Source organism: Apus apus, chromosome 4 (genome assembly GCF_020740795.1).
Source record: "Apus apus isolate bApuApu2 chromosome 4, bApuApu2.pri.cur, whole genome shotgun sequence".
In the NCBI taxonomy this organism is placed as follows: domain Eukaryota; kingdom Metazoa; phylum Chordata; class Aves; order Apodiformes; family Apodidae; genus Apus; species Apus apus.
Window position 1 is genome coordinate 5205404 of NC_067285.1, and position 25551 is coordinate 5230954.

Sequence of the window (25551 nt, forward strand, 5' to 3'; positions counted from 1 at the left end):
GGTCATCATATATGGTGTGTATAGGAACTCGTGTTTTTTAGCTTAGCTAGTGAAGGCTTTTTTTGCCCAACCCTTTTCTTCCAACTCGGCTCTCTTCAAGTTTTTTTTTTCTTTCCTTTTTTTTCTTTTTCTTTCTTTTGTTTTTTCTTTAAGGTAACTCAGAAAACCAGATGGGGAAAGCTAAATATTTGTTTGAATCATAGGCATGAATATCAAGCTGTAAATCTGAATTTGCCTTTTGAATTCCTCCTGGCGCCTCCAAAGTCGCTAAAGCCCCCCAGGTTCAGAGCTCTCATCTCTCCAGGGTTGGCTGGCTGTGACCAGTGAGAAGGATTGGACTTTTGGGTGGCAGCTGGGACGTGGCATGTGCAGAGACACTGATCGAAAGGAACGAGCTTTGTTTGTGGTTATCTTCTTGAAAATAAAGCCTATCCCACCCCTGCCTATGGTTCAGATTTACGAGACGGATCGCTGGGCTAATTCTGGATGCAGCTGCTTTTTTATTTTTTTATTTTTTTTAATAGAACGTAACTTGATTTCTGTGGATGAAAAGGGCCTTCACTGACTTTTGTTGGAAATTCTCTCCTCTCCCTTCTTCTTTCTTCTGTTTCCTCCTTTTCCTTCCACCTTCACAGAGCCGCCAACCAAATACCAAATCTCTCAGCCCGATGTACATTCAGCACTTCCAGGAGAACCGCTTGAGTTGCGCTGTCAATTGAAAGACGCCGTCATGATCAGTTGGACTAAGGATGGGGTCCCTCTGGGGCCTGACAATAGGACAGTGATTATTGGGGAGTACTTACAAATTAAGGATGCTACACCCAGAGATTCGGGCCTCTATGCTTGCACTGCTGTTAGGACCCTAGACAGTGATACTCTGTACTTCATTGTAAATGTTACAGGTGAGTGAGTTAAACATAGGGTGGTTTTTTTTTGCGTGTAGAAGCTGTAAAATGTGATTTAAAGACACTTTATGATGTAATGTGAAACAGTCCAGTCGGGTACAGCGAGTCGAGCTGAGTTCTGTAGTTATTTCAGGTTTTTTTCCTCCTTGTCCTGACCCTGAAGTGGACTCAGTTTGTATATACTCCTTTTACTTCATGGGTTCTATAGTGATTAACAGCTGCTGAGTAGCTCTCTGTTTTATGCCATTATGACAGGATTAAATTGTACAGTCTCTGTGATGATGATAAAGCCAGTAGAATGAATACAAGTTTTTTCCCCTCTACATCAGCAGAGGAAAAGGGGTGTCCTACATGCTTTAAGTTTAGAGATAAATCGTTCTGGAGACACTCAGTTCTGTTCAGCTGAGTGTCTTTAAGAATAATACAAATTTTAAGTGGAGAGAGATGTTTGGAGTCTGCAAACTCCCTTTGGAAACTTTGTAGCATTTCAGGATTCTTAGCTAGTTTTATTAGAGTTTTATAGGAACAACACATTTTGTGGCTGTATTTTCTTTCTCTGTAGCTTTTGCTCAACTAACGCAACATCTGTTCTCCTTGATAGATAATCTAAGATGTAGCATATTGGTTTACTTGTCTGTAAAAATAGGCTGGTTTAAAGACTTGATTATTTTTAACGTGCAGATGCTCTTTCCTCTGGGGATGATGAAGACGACAATGATGGGTCTGAGGACTTTGTGAATGACAGCAACCAGATGAGTAAGTAACGACGACCTGCCAGAAATCGCTAGCAAGATCCACGTGGAAAAGAATGTCCTGTCTCTTGCACTCCTGCCTTCAGAGCTTCTTGATTGTTAACTGCATGGCCTGACAAATCGTGGTGTCTTTGTCTTTCTCTGTTTTCTGTTTCACATAGTTCATAACTTGGAAAAGAAAAAGAAAAATAAACTAATACTCTTCTGAACATGCTTTACCAGTCTGTACTTTCTTTCTCCCGTCTTCCTAGCTTTTCTGCAGTTTCCTTTCTTCGTGAACTGAAATTCAGTCTTTGTCTGGTTTAGACTCTCAGATGAACTAACTTTTCCTGAACCTGAGGTGAAATTTAACAGGAGAAACAAAAGATCCAGCTCACTTTGTTGAAAGTTGGTATGGAAAGTTTAAAAATAAAATTAAGTTGTAATGAGGCAAATCCTTCAATCCTTAATCTTGGCAGAAATCTCCCCAGGGAGAATGAATTTGGAGACAATGAGGTTCTTTTGTCTGCGAAGGACCTTAAGGTTTTTTTTTGCAAAGAAAGCAATCCAGCACTAAAACCACATTATCTGTTACTTATGCATGATGAAAATGGGCTAAAAGAATCTTAAACCTATCTGAATGTTAAACTTCAGTCCCTTTAGAGACTTTGGAAAGCTATTAATAGGCTCTAAATAGAGCAGTTGCTAAGAAAAAAAAAAAAAGTAAAATTCATATTGGCTCCTTATGCCTCTGTGCTCCCGTTGCAAAACCCTCATGGTGACTGGTAGTTTGCTATGGCTCTTGCTTTGTAAAGGCAGTAACACACAGAACTCCTCTTGGGAGATGTCAGGGAGTTACCAGCCACAGTAGCCAAGGAGGATATTTGCTCCTCAGCCTGGTTAATAATGGCAGCTCCGTTGTATACTTGAAACACTTGTCTCGATGATAAAGTAGGAGCCTGATTTCAGGTTCCCTAGTTATTTACTGTTGTGTAGGACTGCCCCTGCTCTGAAGCTGTGGAACATTAGATGCTATTTAAAATGATATAAGTTCTTAGCTGCCTGTTTGGCCCCTGCCATCTGTTAGTGTGATTAACCCGCTCTGATTCACAGGTGCAGCTTGAAGTGGCTGAGATTTAGCAGCTGGAGGCTGCTCTGACAAAGGAATGCCGTGACAAAGATAATTGGCGAGTTTGGAAAAAGGACACTGCTTTTAAAAGAAATTGTCTAGGCAAAAGCCACCAACCCAGGCAATGTTAGTGCTCTCCTGGAAGGGGTTTGTGGGCAGAAATTCCTCATAGGAAACGTCCTTGTGTCTCTTATCAGTTTAGAGCTTTATTGATGTTGGTCAGTAAAGGGCTTGCGATATTTTTGTTGTTTTTGTGAGTGCAGAATGCAGTCGTGCTTCTAATCTGTGCTGATGGCTTTGGAGATTCAGTGTGGGCACAAATGGGTTTTGGAAGTGCATATAGCAAGAAAACAGGAGGAGGGCCTGATCTCAAGGGAACTGTGCTCTGTAACGTTGTGGTGACGATTCCTGCCCTTCCAAGCAGCAGGGAGAAGCACCCGGTGGTGTCCTCTGTAACACCAGTGATGCTCTCGTAATGTGAGATATCATCTTAAGCTCGTGTTAATCAATCTTGATTCAGAAGCTGGTGAAAGGCCGTTGACAATTTCCGTCTGCCAAGGGATGGGGTGTGTACTGTAGCAGGGGTCAGTCACACTTTCCCTGCTCAATATGAAAGTTGCCTCTAGAGCGTGAATGTTTAAACATCTCGGATGGTGGGGAGAACGGTGGAAAAGGGAGGAAACTGCATGAAGATGGATTGCTGCCGAGCAGAGCTTTGCTCAAACAAGTCCTCATGAGAGATTGCTCTTTACAAGGTGCCCACAAGCTGCTGGGGCTCCTTGCAAGCTGCAGATGGGCTGAACGAGCAGTGCAGCCTTCATCCTGGTGTCTGAGCACTCGGCGTGGAGAGCTGGAACCAGAAGAAGGATCGTGACATCGCATCCCTGCGAGGAGTCTGTTTTCAATGAGAAGTTGCATCATAGTAACTCAGTTGGATTAATGCAACGTTGCTGAGAGAGGGCTGTGATTTGGCAAGATCAGAAAGGGTGGGATGTGGTGTGGTGCCTTTGCAAACCACTGAAGCTTGTGTATCTTGTGACTTCTAACCCTTCCCATCAGAATTATTTGCCATTCCCCTTCTAGATGTTACATCACATCCAAAAAGCCACATCTAATTTAAGAAACTGTTGCAAGACAAATTGAAAGGTGGACAAGGAGTTGAGGAGCAGTCTGAGTTCACCCTGAGGGGAACCTGTGGCAGGTGATGGTATGTGTGGTCAAGTGTCCTTGACCATTTTCCTCTGCCTTCATTAGGCAGAGCCTGGGGAAGTCCAGGACCTCACCAGAGTCCCTGGTTGCTGCTCTTTAAGAGAGAAAGTCTTCAAGTGCTTCCTGAATCATGGTTTGAGCTTTGCAGATCTAAAACGATTTAGCTGATAATTTACATACAAATTACAGCTGTGATCATTAAGGATAAGCAATGGAAATTGGCCTGGTTATGCCTTTGCTGGTGGAAACAAAAGGCCATAGTCTTCAAAGGTTGTTGCTTTTTGATGAAACAATTCTGATAAAGTCCAGCTGTCCTGGCATGTTAATTATGATGTGATGAGGCAGGAAATGGCTGCAGTGCCTTCCACAGGAAGCTGAACCTTGGCATTCTCATTCCTGCATATTTAAAACTAAAGCAAGCCTTTTAGAGCAGTTTTATTTACGATGGTAAGTATCCTTTTAAGCTTTTTTATTTTCTTTGCCTCTGTTATAAATATATTTTCAGAGGCCAAGGTTTTCAAATGCAGGCAGAGAGGCCTTTGAGGAAATCTAGCCTAATTTTCAAGGCTGCCCAGAAAATACAACTGCTCTTGAAGTCAGTGGAGGCTGTAAAGGGGCTCAGTAGATGTGAGGAACCAACTCGCTCTTGGGAGAGGAGGGCACTCATGTGTACACGTGTGTCTTTGACCATTTGCCCCGTGTGTATTTTTAAGAAAGAAGCATGCATAGCAGATTTCACCCTGTGTTTGGTGTCCTTCTAGCTTGACAGATATTTTAACTGTCTGAAAAAACACCGTGGTAGATTTGTTCCAGACTGCATCCTGAATAGCTTTTTATTACTTCCAGCTTTTGTTGTAGGGATTAGTGCTTATGGGGAAGGTGCAGGATTGGTTCCACTGCAAAATAGTCCTCTTTCTCTCCACAAAATGGCTTTGTTGGCAACTCGGTTTTTCCCTTTGTTGCCCTAAAGGGGTGCTTCAGCTTGGTTTTAGAGGGCCACCTCCAAGGACTTTGACCTGGGAGTTCCTTTTGCTAAGCTAAGGGCTGATCCCCATCAGTTCCTACTGGCAACAGTAAAAAATAGTGTTGGTGCTTGTTGCCTTGTCCTCATTATGATTTTGAGAGGTAGCCCTAATTTAAGGGATTTCTATAATCCTAGCTTGGTGCTGGCAAGGCAGCAGCTGTTGTGACGGTCGCACTGAGGTCCAGCAACAGTAATTTATTCTGGAGACCCCTGGGTAGCTCTGAAGATGCTGCTATTTTGCCTTAAATTCTTGTCAGTCGAGTAGAAGCTTTATGGCTTTTTTCCTTATCACCCTTTAAACAATTTCTTCTGGTCCAAGCAATGGTAAATTGGCACCAAGAACAAAAAGTATCTAAATGTGATCCACATGCTGTTCTTTTCATGCCTTGAAGAATTTCAGAAAAGGATGAAACAAGGTTTAAATTCATCAAATCCTGTAGAGTGGAAACCCACTCAAGGGAGCAGCAAAAATTGGATGTTGCCTAAAAGTGTTTTTTAATTAAAGGTCAAATACAACTGAAAACGTGTGGGGGAGGAGGTTTGATGTGGTCATTTCAGGTGCACTATTGCCTGCTCAAGGTGCTTGTCAGGCAGGCTTGGAGTTGACTACTTTTGTATTTCTTTGTATTAGATAAGTCCAAATAAAAATCGAGGCATCCTGAAGTGGTCTCCTGGGCTGCCTAATTTTAATTTCACATGCAGGAGATTTGCCTGATTAGATGTAACGTATTTGCAGTGGAGTGCAGTGTGGGTCAGCAGGATATTTTCTTCACTAATGAGAGCTCTAAAAGCAATCAGGAATTCCCACCCGTTCCCCTGCTGCTCATTACTTCTGTGTGCTGGAGTGTCTGCCCCGTTGTTACTGTGAACTTCTACCAGCAGTGCCACCTACTCCCACCTGTCCTGGGAGCCAAGGTGGGATGGGATGGACACGGTCTGTAAGAGGAATCAGCACTGGATAGTATATACTCATTAACTACGTTCATTCATTCTTGCTTTTAGTTGATCTTGATGTTTTTCCTCTCAAAATACATGAAAGCAGTGGAAGGTGCTTTTAGGTTTTGGTAGTCAATCAAGAAAAATGCTGGATGTTAGTTGGATCAGTCACTGTAAAGAAGCACAAGATGAGTGTGTTACGGTTTGTGAAACTAGATGATCTTTAAGGTCCCTTCGAACCCCAACCATCCTATGATTCTGTTTTGCTGCATTTATTTTTTCTTTTCCCTTACACATCCTGAGGAGCTGCCAGTAGCCCTTGCTACTACCTAGTGAAAAGTGGTGGGATGCCCTGAAGTGTTTTCAGACGCCCTGTTCAACAGTGATGTCCTGATGTTTTCCTCCAAGTCCCCCTGTGATTCAGGCGTGTTGCAGGTCGTGCTGACGTGAGGGCTGTGTGAGGGAAAGCTTTCCAAGTAGAGTCCTTTCTGCCAGCCTGGGAAGTTTCCTATTCCCCCTCTCTCCATGGCACAGAACCGAGCTGCTTCTCTTCATTCCTGCCTGTGTCCTCCTGGCCTTTTCGCTTCTCTCACCTCTTCCATAGAGCATAGTTTTTCCTCCCTGTGCTTTTGTTGTCTATGAGGCTTGTCTATGGGTGAGCTGTAGAGCCTGGGACTCACAAGTTGGGCTTGTCCAACCAAAGCATCCAAAGTTTTTATGCTTTATAGGTGTGAAAGATGCACATGATGGATGTGACGAGAAGTGACTGTGCAGGCTGCGAAGTTGCTAGACTGGTGTTGCCCATTTAGGGTCAGATCTAGGCTCTCTGCTCTCTTTGAGGTACCACTACATCTTCTTTGGATGGTTGATTGGCATTGACCTGCCACAGTTTACTTTGACTTTTTTGGGAATTTTGGGTTGGGCCCAATACTGGTCACATTACATTGCCTTGTGGAAGACATTACAGTTGGACTTGATGATCTTAGAGGTCTTTTCCAATCAAAACAATTCTATGATTCTATATTTAGTGATCCAGAGGTAACATCCTTCTAATATATCGGCACCAACATGTAATTCCACCTTTGCCTGATGTGCTTACAATGTAATTTGGTCTTTTGTGTGTAATTAAGGTCTTCTCTTGTTCTAATGTGATCCTGGTTTTAGCAAATATTATTAACAGTGATTTTCCTTGCGTCCCTAATTCACTTTAGTCTCTGTAACAATTTCTTAGTGTTGCAGTTAAATTTTCAATAGTTACCTGACTTTCTGTTTTGATTACATATGAGAATTTGCTTTGCTTTTCTACTTCATTAATTTTAACAGCAATTGCCACTTGGGGCAAAAATAAATAAATAAATCACTTATCGTTCTTAGCATCATTATAAGACTTTCTTTTGGAATGTTTTCTTTATACTGAGAGAGACGTTGTTAAAGGATTTATTCCTGTATTTTCTATCCAGCTGTATTTTTATTTAGAGAGGGGGGTGGCAGGATTTCTGAGTTTGCCCTGATTGTAAGAAATGCTATAAATATTTGAGGAACGGAAGAGTTTATTTATAGTGGAGTGTTAGGCTGCTAATGAAGGAAATGAAACAGGGCTGAGAGAAATGGAGTTATTTTTCTGGACCCCTCTAGTCCTAAAAATTCCACACTAATCTGATTTGCTTCAGGAGAGCTCCATTGTAAAAGAAATTAATGTTTCCTACTATTAAACAGATCTTGAATCTTTAACTTTTTAAAAACTGTTATGGTGGAGCAATGCCATGAAGATGGTGTGGAATGTAACTTAAGTGTTTCATGGGTCCAGGGCATGGACCCATGCCCTGTGTTTGGATCCATCTTATTTCTTGGAGGGTAGAAACAGATGAATAGTTGATGTTTTGTTCTGCTGTGTTTGCTGTACTGATATGTGACAAACGATTGAGAACCTGGACAAGAGAGGAATTTTCCATGTGCTCCTCAAGCTCCTTGTGTGGGCATGGGCTGGGATGGGGCATGGGAAGGAGCAAGGAAGAGCCAGGAGAGCCCTACCAGGAGCTGATGAAAGTGATTGCTCTAGTAAACATGGGCTCAGAGAGACACTCTTGTGCCATGGTGTTGGACCATCCATGAACGTTTGGACTTCGGCAGGCTCAAAAGAGTGGGAGATCCCTGCAAAAATGATCAACACTGTTGCTGAGTTTTGCTGGTCCTCCACCTGTAAATACATTCTAGTGGTTTCTATGACAGTGACAGCACAGCTCACATTGCTGTTTTAACATGCTGCCAGGCAGATAGGTGTGTTCATTTCCCTTCTAAAAGATGGGGAGAGGTTCAGGCTGAGGCTTCCAACAGGTCTTCTGTCTTGGTCTGTCTGGCTTCAGAGCTCGGGTCTGAGAATTCAAGGTTTGCTGCAACTAGAGGTCAAAAGCGTCTGATGATTTGAGTCTGCCGAAAACTCGGTCCCTCAGTCTTACTTGGCATACACGAAACACAGGATATCTGTGGTTAAATTACTGGAGTTTGGTCATAAGTGATATACTCAAGGCTGCAGCCAGAGCAGTTTGCAGAACCCTGGCCACCACTTGTGGCACACGACTTCCATTCACGCGCTCGTTCTGTGCCGCGCTGTCTCCCCTAAAACACGCAGCACTTCATGTCCAGGGAAAGGGCTGGGAAGGGAGCCCGGTTCCCCAGTACTGATCTTTGTGGCTGTGTCTCTCTGAAACAGGGGCACCCTACTGGACACATACAGACAAAATGGAGAAGAGGCTCCACGCGGTGCCGGCAGCCAACACCGTCAAGTTCCGTTGTCCGGCGATGGGAAACCCAACACCAACCATGAGATGGCTGAAGAATGGGAAAGAGTTTAAACAGGAGCACCGTATTGGTGGATACAAGGTACGTTCCCATGATGGGGTTTTGCAGTTTCTCTTCTTGACCACGACTGTGAAAACACAACCAACCCCAAATGAAAACCTTGCTGAAGTCAACAGAAAATCTTTTAACGGCCTTGGATCAAATGTAGAAGCAAAACAACAAAAAAAAGTAATTATTTTCTTCTGGGGAAGGGTGGGTGGTTTCTTTGGTGGTTACTGAACACTACATTTTATATTATTTTTGGTTTTCCTCTCAAATTCAAGCTGGTACCATAGCACTGCAGCAAAAGATTATTTATTATTTATAGAGGCTTATTTAGAAAACTAAAGACTTGACTTTGCAAAGCAGAGTAAGCCTGTTTTCCTCTTTTTCTCTCCAGCTGCATTGTTAAAAACATACCCATCCTCTCTGGTGATTGTAGACAGTTTAATAAAAAAAAGGGTTGGAAGTCCAAAGCTATTATTTTCTATAGAGTTTATGGTCTGTGAAGCTGAAAGGGGAAGCAGAATTTGAGGAAAAGCTGCAGTAATTACTTATGAGGGTTTGTTTGAATTTTAAACAGCTTCAGATTAGATGTTTCATTCTAAATTGGTGGTTACTGATTAAGAGAGAGTTTTAGGGAGGCCAGCGAGTTCGGTGGGTTAGTGCATGGACCTTTAACCTCCCAGTATCTGCCTAGGTCAGGTCAGAAGTCAGGACTTGGTCATCTTATCCTGCTCCTCAGGGAATGGGAGTGTGGGGCTTTGATGGCAAATGCAGTTCAAGCACTCCCCTTGCCCTCCTGCCCTGCGTTTCTGAGTTACTTTACCCAGTTCTGGGAACCTTCTGTCAGTGGCTTCCTCACTCACCCAACACCTCAGCAGCTTCTCTCCAAAGAGAAGTTTCTGAGTTAGTCACCTTGTGTCACGGTCATAAGCCTCAGCCTAGAACTTTGGCTGAGGGGCTCTGAGCAATTAGTAATGGTAATTAAGACAGAACTTAAGTGATTTTTCCAGATGATGAAGTAAACTCAAGGCTGTGTCCTGGGGCCTGCCTTACCCCAGTGGTTGCAGAGTTTTCAGGGTGCTGCATTTTGTGATGCCTTGATGGAGCCAGGGTGTATATTCCTTTGTGTGCTGTTGACTCAGATCCTGCTTGGTACCAAAAAAACATGTTTTCCAGTGCAGAGGAGGACAAGCTGTAGTCTCCTTTCCTCTCTAGCAAAGATTTACTGTAGAAAGTGTCAGTTTTTCCAACATTTGTGTTAGCAGAGAGCGAAGCCCAGAAAATCTCCCTGCACGAACACTAATTATCTAAGTAGACTTTTCCATCTATGTTTGCTTACACCATAAATTACTGTTGCTTATGAGTGTACACCTGGCAACACCTTCTGCCTTTCATAATGCTGGGGAGTGTTAATGAATTGGCTGCAATTCTGTGATTTTCACCTTTCTTTTTAAGAAACAACCAAAAAAAACCCCATTAAAAAAACAAAAACTGAAAAACTAACCCTGTCTTGGAAAATAATAGTAACTGTTTTGTTACTAAATGAAACATTACTTGAACACTTTACATCTCATGAAGGGGAAATTGCATATACCACTCTTGAAAACTTTCAAGGAAAATGTGTCTTGCAAGGCAGGATGGAGATACTTGACCTCTGGTTTGGGAGGGTGATCTTTGGTGGGGCCAGTGAACCCCCTGTGTTAGGGATCTGGGTGAGCTCATTTGTACTCATGCCCGTTAAATGCCACAAATTAAATTTTTTACTTGTGTATTAAATGTACACAATTTCTTAGGTGTGTATGTACTCTGGAAAGAAGCCACAGATGCGTGTTTCTGAAGCCAGTGAATAATAAAGTGTATACCTGTAATTCTAAATAATAACTTTTAGATCTCTTTGCTCTAAAGGGAAAAAAAAAAAGAGGGAGAACAGCTGTGGGTTTTAGACTTCCTTGTTGTTCAGCAATACATCAAATTTTAAATGATCTGGTAGCACTTACTTGTTGTTGTCATTCTACTTATCAAATCTACGTGTATTCTAGATTCTGTCAGTGTTTAGAATAACCATCTTTTTAAGATGGAGGTTTGTTTTCAGTGAATGGTCATTAAAGAAGAAGCAGGTCTCCTGAGCTTCTGAAGGCTGTGTCTTCTTGTTAGAGGAACTTATTCACAATTATTCTGGAACAAAGAGATAATTGTATTTTCCTAGCACCACTATGGTGACAAACTCATGATGAAGCAGTTCTCAGAAAGAACTGAGTCTTTGCTTCTTGGTCTGTCATCAGCCAAGTACCTCAGCAGCCTATGAAAATTCTTGTACACTGACTTGTCTTGAATCTGGACATTGCCACATGTAAAGTGTTTCTGCTGGAGATCTTCACATTCATAATGCTTTGAGTGACTAGAATAGCTGGAACCAAGCTTGGTCATACCTGCTGTCACCAGTTGAGGTAACACCAGCTGTCCTTTCGGAAGAGGCAATCATCCCTTGAAGACTTTAAGAGCAAAGTAAAGGGAAGGAAAACGGGAAGCTTTCCAGTAATCCTCCAGCCACCTCTCTCCTGCTTCCTCGAGCTAAGAAATCTCTTCTTTGTGTTCTCTTTATCGCAATCAGATAATGACCTGTAGCACTTTGTCCTTCTGACTAGGGAATGTCTTGAGTCAATTTGCACTCGGGCAGGCTGGCAGAAGGGTGTATGTGCTGGCCAAGATAGCCTCCAGAGCAAAATTCCTCCACTGTGACTAATTCTGGGTGGTGAATTTCAATATCAAACCTTGTATTATTTCTCCAGTCTGCACCAAGTCTGAACAGCAAGGAGAAAACATTGAGTTATTGAATGTCTAAATCCTTTTTAGTCTTTTTAATCTGTCTCTAATGTGATAATGGCTCTTGCTTGTGCATTTAAAGGCATTTTATAATTTCTATGAGAGAATAATATAAATCCTCCATGGGACACCACAGGAGCCTTTCCTTTTCTGTACACCACCCAGAAAGCAAATGTACTTCTATCAGTTACTGTTTAAGTATTAACTGGTGTGTGTTTTCACATATGCATTTTGATAAGCTTCATCACTATGGTCATCTTACACACATTTAAATTCAGCCAGGTAAATACAGAGTAAAGAGTTCAGAGTCTATAGGAATTGTAAACACCTATGGCTTTTTTTGTGGGTGTTCTGCACTTGTTCTCTTTACATCTGAATGGTGCTGATTTTGTGGGGAATCGTGTTTTGGCTTTTAATCCTTCTTTTCTTTTGAAATTCATTTAAAATTGACCCCTTTTTACCACTGTTCTGCTAAGTGACAACTTCATGATGTATCTGTTCACTGAAGACACGTTCAAATAAAATAGAGATACCCACATTTTTCATATGTTACTTTAAAAGCAAAAATTTTCTATAAAACACTCCTTGCCCTTGCTTAGATTTCTGACCAATATTATTGAAATTTTTATTCCAGTTTAGATTTTCAAGCTCCAAACTATACCATAAGGGTACAGTTGTATGCATTTGACATTGAAAATTAAGCCTGAAAATGGAATAGTTTGAACGAATTGGTTAAAAATTGGTGGAGAAGATGACCAAAAAAAGCACCTCAGTAATTTGCTGGAAGTGTCTGTACCTGGTCAGACAAAAAAATCATGTTGAGATTATATTTATTATCTCAACAAATTATCATTTTTGGGTATGACACACAGATAAAACATGAAAATAAATCTTGCAAAGCAATTAAAAAAAAAACAAAAACAACAATCAAAAAACAAAAAGCAAACCCAGTTATTAAACTGTGTCAATGAAGTGTCTGAAGGGTCAAACTGTGATTTGATCCTTGGAATGCTGTTGTTCCCTGAACTTCCCTGTGTCAAGAAAAGGCAATGACCAATTGGAAGGGGTGTCCTGAGGACCAGGTGATGGGGTGGGTGGGACTGTGTGGGTATTCTCCAGGATTTTGAAAGAACTCAATATGAAATAGGGCTTCAGGGAACAAAAATAGGAGAAATGGCAGGATAATGGCTGGCAAGGAGCTAGTCAGGTTGGAGACCTGGAAGAGATTCCTGCAACTGATACATCACTGGCTGTGGATGCTTGTCCTTTGCTGGACCCCATATGGTGAAGATGCTCTTACTTTCCGTGGCTTGTTGCTGCCCTCTTGTTTTTTCCTAGTGGCTTAGGTCACATGAGCTCCCTAATATTGTCTAGCTGTTGGATGAGCCTAAGTCATCTATTAAAGCATCTTAAGTGGACCTGGTTGGTTTTACCCAGGAAAAGTTACCGGGGAGTATTTGGAGAGCTGTGGGACCAGTGCCTTGAGTTAGAAGGGCCCCAGTGAGCAACCAGGAGAGACCTAATGGCTTTAACCTGAATTACCAAAGAGACCATCTTATTTGCTATGTCAGTCACCAAAGTGAGGTATTTTTTTTGTTTGGCTTGGTTTTCTTCCCCCAAATATGACTATCACTGTTGTAGTTCACCTGGACACAGAATGCTGCTGTCAGAGCCGTGTGCTGTTCAAGCTTTGAACCTCTTTTGAAACTAGCTGTTATGTAGGGTAAGAGGAAGTAGTCTCAAGTTGCACCGGGGGAGGTTTAGATTGGGTATTAGAAGAAACTTCTTCACTGAAATGGTTATTAAACACTGGCACGGGCTGCCGAAGGAGTCGGTTGAATCACCGTCCCTGGAGGTGTTTTAAAACACATGTAGATGTGCTGAGCTGAGGGACATGGTTTAGCAGTGGACTTGGTAGAGTTGAACTTGGTGATCTGGAAGGTCTTTTCCAGCCAGAACGCCTCTGTGATTCTGTAAACTGGTGTGATGTTAGCGCTGGTTGTCACAATTTGGCTGCCCCAAGACAGGCTTTACTGGGACTAGGGAGTGACAGCACATTGTTTAAGAAGACCCAGTTAAGAAGGCTTGTATGCTCAGGGCATTGTGAGCTGCATGTGTGCAGGGATGTGTGGTGAGAATGGAAGGCTCAGTTTGGGAATCTTCAGTGGGAGAAGATGCCGTCATCCCCGGCAGAGGCTTTTTCTGGGCATTACAATGCTGCACTGGTGAGCAGAAAGCAATAAGCCAGCAAGCTGAATCTAGTTGAATCCAGATTCATGACATAAATCCAGTTGTGTGACGATGTGTAATAAATGCTTTGGGCCTCTACAGCAGTTGTTGAGCTTAAACTGAAGAGGCTTAAGCTGTTATTTTATTATGAAGATATTATCTCTTCTCCTTGGAGTTGCAAGAAGGGAAATTGCACAAATTCTTTTTAATATTGCTATCCAGTATATCCACTTGTGGCTGTAAGTTAGTTGTTTTCTTATTGAATGCTAAACAATTGTGTTTTCCCATCAAATTAATTACTTACAGCTTGTTAGCAATTTTTATTTTGCTTTAACTTCCACAGAACCATGATCTGTTCTTCCTGTTGTGCAGTCAGATACATTAAAAGCATTTGCTCTGGTTCTGAGAAGTGTGATGTAACTTGTAATGGCAAAAAGTTCAGGTCACTTTGACCAAGGTTGCCCCCAGATAACTCATAAAGAAGTAAAATATTTAAAATATGTAGCTGCTGTATTTATTATTTACCAGTGGTTTTTGAAAGTAATTCTTCCTGATGCAAACTTTGACTTTTAAGGTTGCTTAATAAAATAACAAGACAATAAAATAACCCTGATAAACTTTCTAGCTTTATAGACTTATTTCTTAACTCCTCATAGTATGAAAAAAAAAACACAACAAAACAACAAATCAAGATACAGTTTTGATGTATAACAGCAAGATGGGAGGCTGGGGAAGAGGAGCTGCAAGTTTAGGCTGAAGATTTTGGGGTCATATTGCCACACGTTTTGTGGTGTTTGGTTAAAATTCATGCCCTTCACCTGCTGCTGGTGTCTCATTAGATTTTCTGTTCTTCAAAGCCCGGGTGGCCAGTTGCTAGCTAATACTATTAGCCTGTAACTGGACAGTCATAGTAATTACTAGATAATGATCTAATTACTGGCTGGGGGGCACAGGTAGGAAAGCCAGGAGCCCCTTACAGAGAGTACTCTTTTCTTCCAAGCTTTGAACTGCAGACGTTTTTACCTGCAGCCAGAGCTAAGCTCTTGGCACCAGGGACACAGCCCTGTGTAGCCTTTTTTTGGCTGGATAAAGACCTTCACAGGCAGAAAGCAGGATTTCAGACCTATAGTTGTAATGATCTTTTAAGAGTGTGTAGTTACTGGAAGTGTCACTTGAATGGTCCATAAATTTTCCTGGTGGACTGCACTGAATTACTGCTTTCCATTTGGCTGATTAAAATGACTGTACCAGATTGTATTTTTATTCCATTTGCTGAAATATCTACTTTGCAGTTTAAAAGTTGTGCATTACAGCTACATAATGCTAAGATCTTTGTCAAAAATCTGAACATTAAAACAAGGGATTAGAGGACAACCAGCAACAGGTCGTTTTGGGAGCCAGTTTATGATGCAGGAAATATATATGTGTACCGGATGGCTCCATATCCTTCCAGGATTGGGTTGGATCCTATTCTCTACAAGACCAATGCCAAAGCTCCACTTGAGTTCAAATGAATCAGCACCTCTAATAGATTCTGTCTGAGAAGTGTGAAATAAATGTATGTCCTTATGCTCTGTTTCCACGAGGATGTTCTTCAGGTGTTTTTAACGGGGCAGCATCTTCATTTCTTTCTTGTGGTACCCCAGGGCAGTAAGAGATGTGGCCACTCTTGTGTCTGTGGGAGGGATCCCAAACATTGTGTGTGTGTATATAAAAATATATCTTTCAAATACATCAGAATGTGTGAAAGATTTCACTGCTGCAGCTGTTTTTTTGCCTGGTGAGGAAGAAATAAAGTATTTAAATGTCCAGAACTGTCAAATCATAGAATCATATCATACACTGGTTTGTGTTGGAAGGGACCATACAGATTACCAACTTTCAACCCCTCTGCATGGGAAGGGACACCTTCCACTAGATCAGGTTGCTCAAAGCCTTGTCCAGCCTGCCCTTGAACACTTCCAAGGATGGGGCAGCCACAGCTTCTCTGGGCAACCTCACCATCCTTGCAGTAAAGACTTTCTTCCTGATGTCTAACCTTAATCTCCCCTCTTCCAGCTTAAAACCATTACCCCTCTTCCTATCACTACACACCCTGGTAAAAAGCCTCTCCCCAGCTTTCCTGTATCCTCTTCAGTGGAAGGCCACTACAGGGTCTCCCTGGAGCCTTCTCTTCTCCAGGCTGAACAGCCCCAACTCTCAGCCTGTAAAATAATAAATAATTATTTCAGCAGAGCTGCCATTGTAGGCCTCACTGAAGCCAGCCTGGTTTGCTATGTGCCATAGTTCTGGACTGTAGCTTCTTGCAGACAGCAGCCTCCTTTGTGGAAGGTTTTCAGTTGGAAAGCTTCCAGTCTGGACTTTCACCTGGTGGTAGGAAGGATGCTTATCTTTGTACCTGCTGTTTCTCTTGAGGAACTGAGACTTGGAGACCGAGATACTATGTTGGTGCTCCACAGCTCCTTGGTATGGAGCCCAGCCATACCTACTGCTCAGGGGCAGCTCATGGGGCTCACTGATTCTCCTGAGCTCTGACACATCTCAGTGGAGCACAGCAAGGCCTTTTAGCATAGACTACAGAAGGTTAACTACTCAGAAAACAGTTCCTTTGGAGGAGGAGAGGGTGAAACTATGTTAGTCAAGTTCCCAACCTCTCTGGTTACAATCCACCAGGTCCGCAACCAGCACTGGAGTCTCATCATGGAGAGTGTGGTCCCCTCTGACAAAGGAAATTACACGTGCATCGTGGAAAACCAGTATGGATCCATCAACCACACGTACCATCTCGATGTTGTTGGTAAGTAACTCTGTCACATCTCAGATGACATTTCTAATTAAGGAGTTTCTCTATGAAAACGTTTAGAACTAAGCTGATACGTTTTTGCATTAATTTTGAAGAAGATTTTGCAGGACTCTAAAGAGAAGATTTCATTACACAACCTAATATGTTCATCTGTCTTATGTCTGTAGGAATGATCTACCCCTGTCTTGGGAAAGGTGTGATATTCATGTGTGCAAATGAGTTCTAGTCGCTATAATACATATACAAACTTACTGTGATGAGCAATTAAGGAATGCTGATGAAATTTTAACGAGTATTAAACTTTAATTGTTACTTGTACAATTGTACTAATGAATTCTAATAACTGCAGTTATGAAGACTGTGTCAAGTGATCCTTTAGATTGCTGTTATAGCTGAAATTATTTGTTTTTAAAATGCAAAGCTAGATACTGACTTTGTGGTGAAGCCAGTGTGGATCTGGAGCTTCAGGAGAGAGACTTTCTATTCACAGTGGTGTAACAGATCCAATTGTAGCCAGTTGCTTGGCCTTAAGAGGAATCCTGGAGTTGTAGGCATCAAAAGTTGTGAATAAATGGTTTTACTTGAGGGCAAATTTTAAGAAGCTGTCTGAATTCTTAGTAGTAGCAAAGCTGTGATTCAGCGGGACCATTAAGCACGTACTCAGTAATATTAACTTAATAATACCAAAATCCTGTTGACTTTAATAAGGCTTACACATATTTATTTAAGTACTTAGCTAAATTAGGGCTTGAAATCTCAGGAACCAATTTCATTCACCCCTACTTCTCCCTGATTAGCCTGGGTGGGTGTGAGCAGTTTTATTGACTCTGGAGACATTGCTGTCCAAAAATAATCATGTTGGCTGCTATAATCGGACCTGCTGGGAGTACCTCTGGGGATCTCAGCTGCAGGTTCTGAAGTATGTCTGGAATGGGCTTTGCTCTCTCCAGGCTTGTGGGATGATCTGAGCATCACAAGCTCTATGAAAAAAAACTTTTGGTCAATCAGTATTGAAAGCAAAAAAAACTGATTTGGTAATTTTAAGCTATTTTTGGCTGGTGACTGACAGCCCAACTTATCTTCTGTGAAGAATCTTAACTGTGAGTTTGGGTTTATATGACCAAAACAGTGGCAAATTTTTCATTTCTCTATTTCTTGATTGTTTTTTACATGAATAAGAATCTTGCATTGGTTTGTATGCTCTTTAAAAGTAGTATCTAATTTTGTCTGGGACCAATTAAATCTTCAGAAACCCCCAAATCCAAAATAAAACAAGTGCCAGCTTCTCAGGCAGAAAAACATGAACAAATTGCCCCTGAAAATGCCAGTGAGAACTGGGCTTTGTGGAGCAGAGGAAGGAGGAGATAATTTTGTGATAGGGATGCCATTGGATTTAAGTCCTACCAGTAGCTCCAATACATCTTCAAATCCACTCTGTGAACCACCCAGCTCACCTATATGTGGTTTTAGGTAGTCAACACTGAGAGCAGTGAGGATTTTTATAGCCTTGGCAATATTTTGTCATCCTCAGAGGGAGCTGTGGGTATTGTTAAGGTGAGCTGAACGACTGGCAAAGCCATTTTTGTTTTAACGCTTGTTTAAATGAAGTTTATGGAGGGTGCAGCAGCAACGGCTGCCAAAGGTGGGAGTAAATTGTGTTCTGGTGTTCTCTGGTTTTACTTAAAACTGTTTTCTAGTAGGCTATGGGGGAGAAGAAAGCCCGTTTTGCAACACTGGGGGGGGGGGCGTTCCTTGCTGAAAGAAAACTGATTAAAAATTCCCCTTCCCTTCTCTATCCCCTGCTCCTTTTCCTCGTGACCACCCCAGCACCAGTCTGGCATGATTCATCGTCACTATAAATTTCTTCACCCATTTTTTTTTTTCTAGCAAATGTGTTCCTGGATGATGTGGTCACTTGAGCAAATATTTGTCAGAAGCCCTCTCACCTCCTCTCCCCCTTTGAGCCTTTTGAATGTCTTACATTGAGGAATATTATGCAGAAGTTTATTTTTCCTGGCAGTAAGTTATAGTGACCTGCATGAATGAAAGGAATGGTAATAAGGATTATGTCATTTATTTAAATGTCTATTCCTTTCCTATAGAGTGGCAGAAAAGTAAATAGTGAGGTTTTTCAAAAGTGACTAGTGATTTGGGGTTCTGGGTACCCAGCTGATTTTCCCTGGGTGAATATTCAGCATTTGCTGATGCTCAGACCCTGTGAGATAGCAAACCAGAAGTCCAAAAGTGACTTCAGCAAATCCCAGTCTGCATCTTTGAGTTCTGTGTGCTTAATCATTTTACACCCTTTAATTTGATGAGTTAAAGGGTCTAATTGTTACTTTGCTTTGAAAACATATGTGTGGGAATGCACGTGCTAAGATACCTGTGTTGAATTTACTATGAGTCTTTCAAGAGATACTGCACTAGGACTTGAACCTTAAAGGGGGAGAGCTCAGCCATTTCTATGTTGCCAAAAGCTTGTAATAATCATGGAGGTTGGGCATAAAAATTGCTGAAGCAGTAAATTAAACTTGGCCAGAAGGGGAAACTCTGACAGTTTTTCTAGTTAAGATGGTTCTACAGAAGTTAATTTTGTGCCTTTTTTTTTTTTCCCCCCCTTCTTTTTTTCTGTTTTCATACGACTTTTCAGTTCCACCAGTGTTGTGGAGAGTTATGGATGTTTGTTTAAAGGCAATTGCCTATGTAGACCATATCTTAGAAACTTCAGGTCATAATTTTAGGTCCAGTTGTGTGTGGAAAACTGTCAGTTGAAAGCCTCTGAAATTGCTTTTCCTATATGGTTTAACTAGTTCCAGAGTTGATTAAGTGTAAGTAATAGCAAATGGTATTAAACATGGTAACATATTACACTAACATGAGCATCTGACTATATGGTGTAATGTAGAGAACCCTCTGATTATGTCACAGATTTGGGAGGTATCCCAGCAAAAATTGTGCCAAATAATGACACAATAATAGTTAGGAATATCCAGTATTACTTGGTGCCAATAATTTTCCAAACCTTGAACTCTTTTGACAATTAAAAGCTTGGAGCCAACAGGGCTGAGTAGTTTTCAGTTCAGAATGTAGGTGTGAAGTATTCTCATTTTTACCTTGTAATTACTTGCAAGAACCCTCTTAAAATAGTCAAGTGAGCTCAGATGGTCTAATTCAAATTTACAAACCTGGCAAAACTGTTGCACTGAATTTTTTACAATGGGAGTAGAAAATACTGAAGAAAAAATCTGCAGGTCATTGGCAGCCTGTCTGAATCACACAGGATACATGTGCACGTTGACAGTGTTAGTGGGGAATTGTGCAGCCCATTTGGCCAGGATATTCTTTGTTGGAAAAAGTTACTCTTTCGATGTTTGGGATACCCCAGTCAACTGCCTTTTCCTCTCTCCTCCTCCATTTCAAAACAAGGGATTAAGCAGGCTGAATCATAGAATCCCAGACTGGTTTGGGTTGGAAGGGACCTTAAAAACCATCTAGTTCCAATCCCCTGCCATGGGCAGGGACACCTCCCACCAGCCCAGGTTGCTCCAAGCCCCATCTAACCTGCCCTTCAACACTGCCAGGGACAGGGCAGCCACAGCTTCTCTGGGCAGCCTGGGCCAGTGTCTCACCACCCTCATAGTGAAGAATTTCTTCATAATGTCTAACCTAAATCTCCCCTCCTCCAGTTTAAAGCTGCTACCCCTTGCCCTATCACTCCATGCCCTTATAAAAAGTCCCCACCAAAAGTTATACAGGGACTCAAATGTGTCAGATTGCAGTAGTGGCAAATGGTGCCAGTAAGAAACTCCCTTAGGATCCTGCAAAAGGGAAACAGACAGGTTGTAGCTTTTTATTGGGTTACTACCCAGAGGCTTCAATTAATATCAGATACTTATTGTCCAAGGCGACATTCCAGCTCACAGTAATTGCTTACAACTGAAACGTGGAAGGACTGGGAGAAGGAAATGTCACTGTCCGTTTTACAGATGAAAAACGGAGCTGTGCAGCACTGAAATTTCTTGCCCTGGGTCACACAGGAAGCTGGTGGCAGAGCCAAAAAGTAAAGCTGGTACTTGAATCCTAATCCCGTACCTTAATTAAAAGAATGTTCTTTCACTTGTACAGTTTAGCCCATCAGCTGTTGTTTTTGGTTTTTTTTTTATACATACAGCTGAAGTGCCTTTCTGTTCTTTTGTATTTAACAGTAGGTAAACCCACACATTTTTATAGCAGGCTTACTAATGCACTCACTGCATTCTCATTAAACGTGTGTAAAGTCATGCAGTCTTAAGGGAGGACGATGGCGAACGAGGTGGTTTTCACTTATGACTTGTGTTGTAGTGAATCCGGGTTGTAGGAAGCCACGTGGGAATGCAGCCACTGAGACTTGTGTTTAATTAGATCACTCTTGGATTGCAATTAGCGCCAGAGTACAAGCACGGCGGCAGCAGCAGCTCTGTGTGAGCATGGAAGTAACTAATTGAATTTATATTTTAATGGCAAAAGAAAAAGAAAAAGGTTAGTCTTTCAACACTCCTAGTGCAGGTAGCCATTTCTGTCCTATTTAAGGTCACCATCCAGGGAAACAAAAGATGGTTTGGTTTCAGCTGCAGTTCGGGGCAATACCTTGTTGACTGGGTTTCATGAGCAGCTGCTGTAGCACCACACATCTTCAAAGAATGAGCAAGAAGACCCTTTTGTTCACTATAAAAATGAACATAGCATGTGAAAAATACGTGTGGGTTTTTTTTTTTCTTTGTAAAGTCCTTTTGCAGACAGTGTAGCTGACCAGTTTCTGATTTACCCAATAGCCTTGCCTTTGGCTCTCATTACCGAGGAGTGCTCTCCAGAGGTGGCAGAGCACCACGCAGCTGTCCCTTGACAGTAATTCGTATTTTCATGTGAAAACAGTGTGAGAATAACTTCTCATCCAGGAAGCATTTTAAACGACTGTCAGCTTAAAGCTTCTCCCCAGAAATCTCATGTATGAGTGATTTTACTGATGGGTGTGCAGAAAAATGCTTTTATTCTGAAGTCTTGGAGGTTTTAGAGGACTTTAGGATCAAGTTTAATCTTGCTTTTCACAGCATGTTATTAAAAAATCCAATTAAAATAGAATCAACTGTTTGCTATTGCTGTTTCACTATTTATGTTTTCCCTTAGTTTAGACAGAAGAATAAACTTTACTTTTGTTTCTAGTCTCTTTTATTTTTGGATTTTCATGCGCTTTCAGAGTCTCTAACTGTGAACATGGCACAGGCACATTTTTTTTCTTTAAAGACATGTTTCCATTTTATCATTCCTGAATTCATAAAAACATATGCATTGTTATTTGCTTTTTTTGCCAAGGCTTGTTTTGTTGCGACAAAGTTCCGAGTTAGTTTTTATTTGACTATAGTACGTTCCTTAATTTCCAAAGAATTATTTTTAGGATTCATGTTACATACGAAAAAGGAACTGACACCAGCTAAATAAATGCCTTGGACGTTGCATCACTAATGCCTGGCAGAAGTTAAGTGTAGGTATTACAACCAAGCCTAAACTTGCTCTGCTGGCAGATGTGCTTGTAGTTGTTGACTGGCTCTTAACACGGACAAGCTTTGGCTTGACGTCTTCACCCAAGTGCTCGCGGCGTGGGGCATGATGAGACAGGGGCTGGAAACATGAAGGAATCCACACTGATGCTTGCCCTCGGGTATTTGGTTAGGCCGAGAGGGAAGAAGATTTTCTTTAGTGTACTGATAAGCCTGAGCGTGGACTTTACACCTGGCACTGGGCTTTTGGCAAGGTGTGTGCATCTGAGAAGTAATGACGCAAATTGTTTAGCGCTGGAGGCCGTGTGGTTCACTCCTGGAAACAAAGACTGCAGTGTGATGGTTCAGCTAAAGGGAAAATGAAAGCTTATAGTTTTGGGGTTTTTTTTTTTTGCCTCCTTTCTTAATAAGGTAAAAATATTCCAGCCCCCTAGTTTTATAGTGTTAAAGCTTCTGATTTCATTGGAGTAGTCTGGCTAAATTATATTTTATGGACAAATAGTAGTGTCATTACTTCATCTGCTGGGTGAACAGTGAATTTGTCATGTTTGGAATGCTTCCTGAGAGTCTGCTGGGGGGGAGGACTGGTCTCCATGTCCCACTTTCTGTCTTATTACAGCCCCCAGGCAGGTATTTCTCTTTCTTTTGATGAATGATGAGCAGGATATTATTTCAGCTCCGTTATTATCATTTATAATCGTGCCTTCTAATTCATGCAGTATCCTACCTGTGCAAATGCAAGTAGGAATTTGCAGGAGTTGTCTGAAGATGCTAACAAGACTGTTGCCTTGTTAGATGTGCAACTGGCATGGATCAAAAGCCATGTTTCTGTCTAAGCATAGGGGCTTTTCAATCTGGGCCAAGACTTTTCTCAACAATTTTGTTGCTGAAAAAATTGGTTGTGTAATTGGCAGTAAATTGGTTAAGTTGCATCTGCTGAAAAACTAAAAAAAAGAGGGGGGGAAGCTTGAAATATCACAAATATGGAAAAAATCTTAAATGAACTGTGATACAAACTGGATGAAGGGACCATATTAAAGGCAAACACAAGGTTATTCATCATGGCTGCCTTATTAATCAATATCCTGCACCTGCATTTCTTGGTGTTTTCCCCGAGCATGGGAGGAAACTCAGTTGTGGGACAGTCTGGTGGCTGCAGTGGGATAGCTGCTCGTGGTGGGTGAGGGCAATCCTAGCCTGAGACCACACACACTAGTGTTTTTTGGGATTAAACTAGGATTAAAAGAGATGTAGCAGAGGTAGATGTGGATGGATATGGCACTCAGGTGTTGTGCATGACTGTAACGAGCTGAGACTGAGGTTGGTGGCACTAGGAAGACACAAGAGTGAAAGGGTCTAGGGGGTCTTCCCAGAGGTTTGCAGTGTAGGAGAAAAAAAAAACCTTGAGGGATGCATAGCAGGGGGAGATGGATATGAAGGTGAGAGGCCTGACAGTACCAAAATGTGGACAAATCAGTAGAATGTAAAATTCTGTGGCTGTTAAAGGTTGCACTGGCAACATTCATGTTGGCATCCTCTCACTGCTGTTCAAATCCCTGTGGGACTGGAAATCCAGAGGTGGCTGTATTTGACAGATTTTCAGGATTTTAACTCATTAGGTCATCTTTGGATGACTACCATTCCCGTGGTGCAGCTCCAACAGCAGTTGCTTAATTTAAACATAAAAATAAACTGAAATCTAATTTAATTATAATTTAAAAGCCACATTAAAAATAATAGTTTAAGCACTTCTGAGTATTGAATTGTTCTGTCAAGAGATTTTTTCAGGTTGCTTTTTAGAAGGTTGCATGAATATGTTGAAATTTTTGACTGTTCATGAACAAAAAACGCTGATACTGTCAGAACTTGAGCTGAGTGAAGAACTCAACATGACAGTCTTAGTTGGAATAAAGTAATTTTTTTTCCATTTTTACAAGATGGTTATCTATAATGTATATTTTTAAGGGAATTTTTATTCAGCTTCACAAATTAGGTGATCAAAATAGTTGCTCTAAAGCTGTATTCTGCCTTTACAAGAGAATATCAAGGGATAGGTTAGTGTTTATCTCTGCAGTGTTTCTGCTCTTCGATTGGATTAGATGCAGAAATTCTACTGAGCTACGTAATATCATTTTGGCAATTGGTTTCAAATGTACATTTCCTTGGATATCTGTGCTAATGCACTAACTGGATTATGTGTGAAACCCACCTATGTCTATATTTGAATGAATATTACAACAAATGACCTTTTTTTTTAATTTATTTTTTTGCCCCCTACTCCTCAGTGATGTTTTCTCAGAAGGGATTTGTGTTACCTGTTGCTCAGTCAGAAGCTGGTGATGGTGTTCCTGTGCTTGGCTTTATAGCAAGCTGGATGTGTGCTGAAAGGCTGGAAACGTGGGTAAAGAAGAGAGGTCAAGAACTGCAGAAATAGCAGAGAGAAACTTTCTTGTTTTGGAGCACCAAGTTTGTGTCCAAGCAGAGCCAGCCTCATCACTTGCTATGAAAGTTGTTACATCTTGCAAACTTTACCTGGATTTTCTTGAATTACTTGAAAAATGACAAATTTGTATAATCAGGGTCTTCCCAAGAACAGTTTTCTTCAGCATCTGGTCCTGTGCTGCAGAAATGAGTGTGATCCTGATGATATGGGACATGTCCTCTCCTGATATGGGACCACTTGATGGCAAACTTCAGGCTAGCCTGAAGGCTGAGGGAGGTCCAACATGGACATGTCTTAAGACTGAGTCAGGGTGGTCCAGCACAGAGCATTGAAACTCTGGGAGCTGGAGCTTCTCTTCTGCCCCAAGAGGTATGGTCCATCAGCCATGTCTAGCAGGGGAGGAGAATATCATGGTCCTTCCCATAATTTCACACCTGTGGTCCTCAATGGAGCAGATGTGTTGTGTAAGAAAAGGGGGAGAGGTGTAGAAATATGAGGGCTTTTAAAGGTTGACATAATCTTTTCCATTTTACTTGAAAGGCAGAGCTGTTTTCAGAAAAGGAAATTTGGAGGATGAAAACGATGCAGTCAGGTCACAGTAACAACAGCAATAACCACTCCCAGTGTGTGCTTTATGGCATCGCTGGGTGCACTGGGGACTTAAACCCACTGCAGATGGGAGAGGACATCATCCCTGTGGGGGAGATGCTTTTTGCCAGGCACACAGTAAACCTTTGGCAGAGGAGCCTGCTGGAGAGCCCAGTCCAACCATGCTGGACCCCAGCATTGTCTCTGGTTGTTATGAAGCAGCTGAGCTCTGGGAGCTGTGCACAGCACAAAGGGTGATATCCCTGTGTGTAGAAGTTAATGCAGTCTCTGGAAGCAGCCAGAACAATAACATTTTTCCACTTGTCTGTGAGAAGTCACAAGTTTTTTTCATA

At 41.7% G+C, this 25551-nt stretch overlaps 1 protein-coding gene across 7 annotated transcripts in view; it reads left to right on the forward strand.

Annotated features, from left to right (window-relative positions):
- FGFR2 (fibroblast growth factor receptor 2) overlaps positions 1 to 25551 on the forward strand; it is an 85319-nt gene that overhangs the window by 19872 nt on the left and 39896 nt on the right. For 3 of the 7 annotated variants that reach the window (XM_051618882.1, XM_051618883.1, XM_051618881.1), the window contains exons 3-6: positions 636 to 902; positions 1587 to 1661; positions 8645 to 8814; positions 16504 to 16627. In XM_051618882.1, the coding sequence (XP_051474842.1) occupies positions 636 to 902; positions 1587 to 1661; positions 8645 to 8814; positions 16504 to 16627 (636 nt within the window). The remainder of the gene's footprint in view (positions 1 to 635; positions 903 to 1586; positions 1662 to 8644; positions 8815 to 16503; positions 16628 to 25551) is intronic. The other 4 variants (XM_051618888.1, XM_051618886.1, XM_051618887.1 and 1 more) reach the window with 2 other exon arrangements.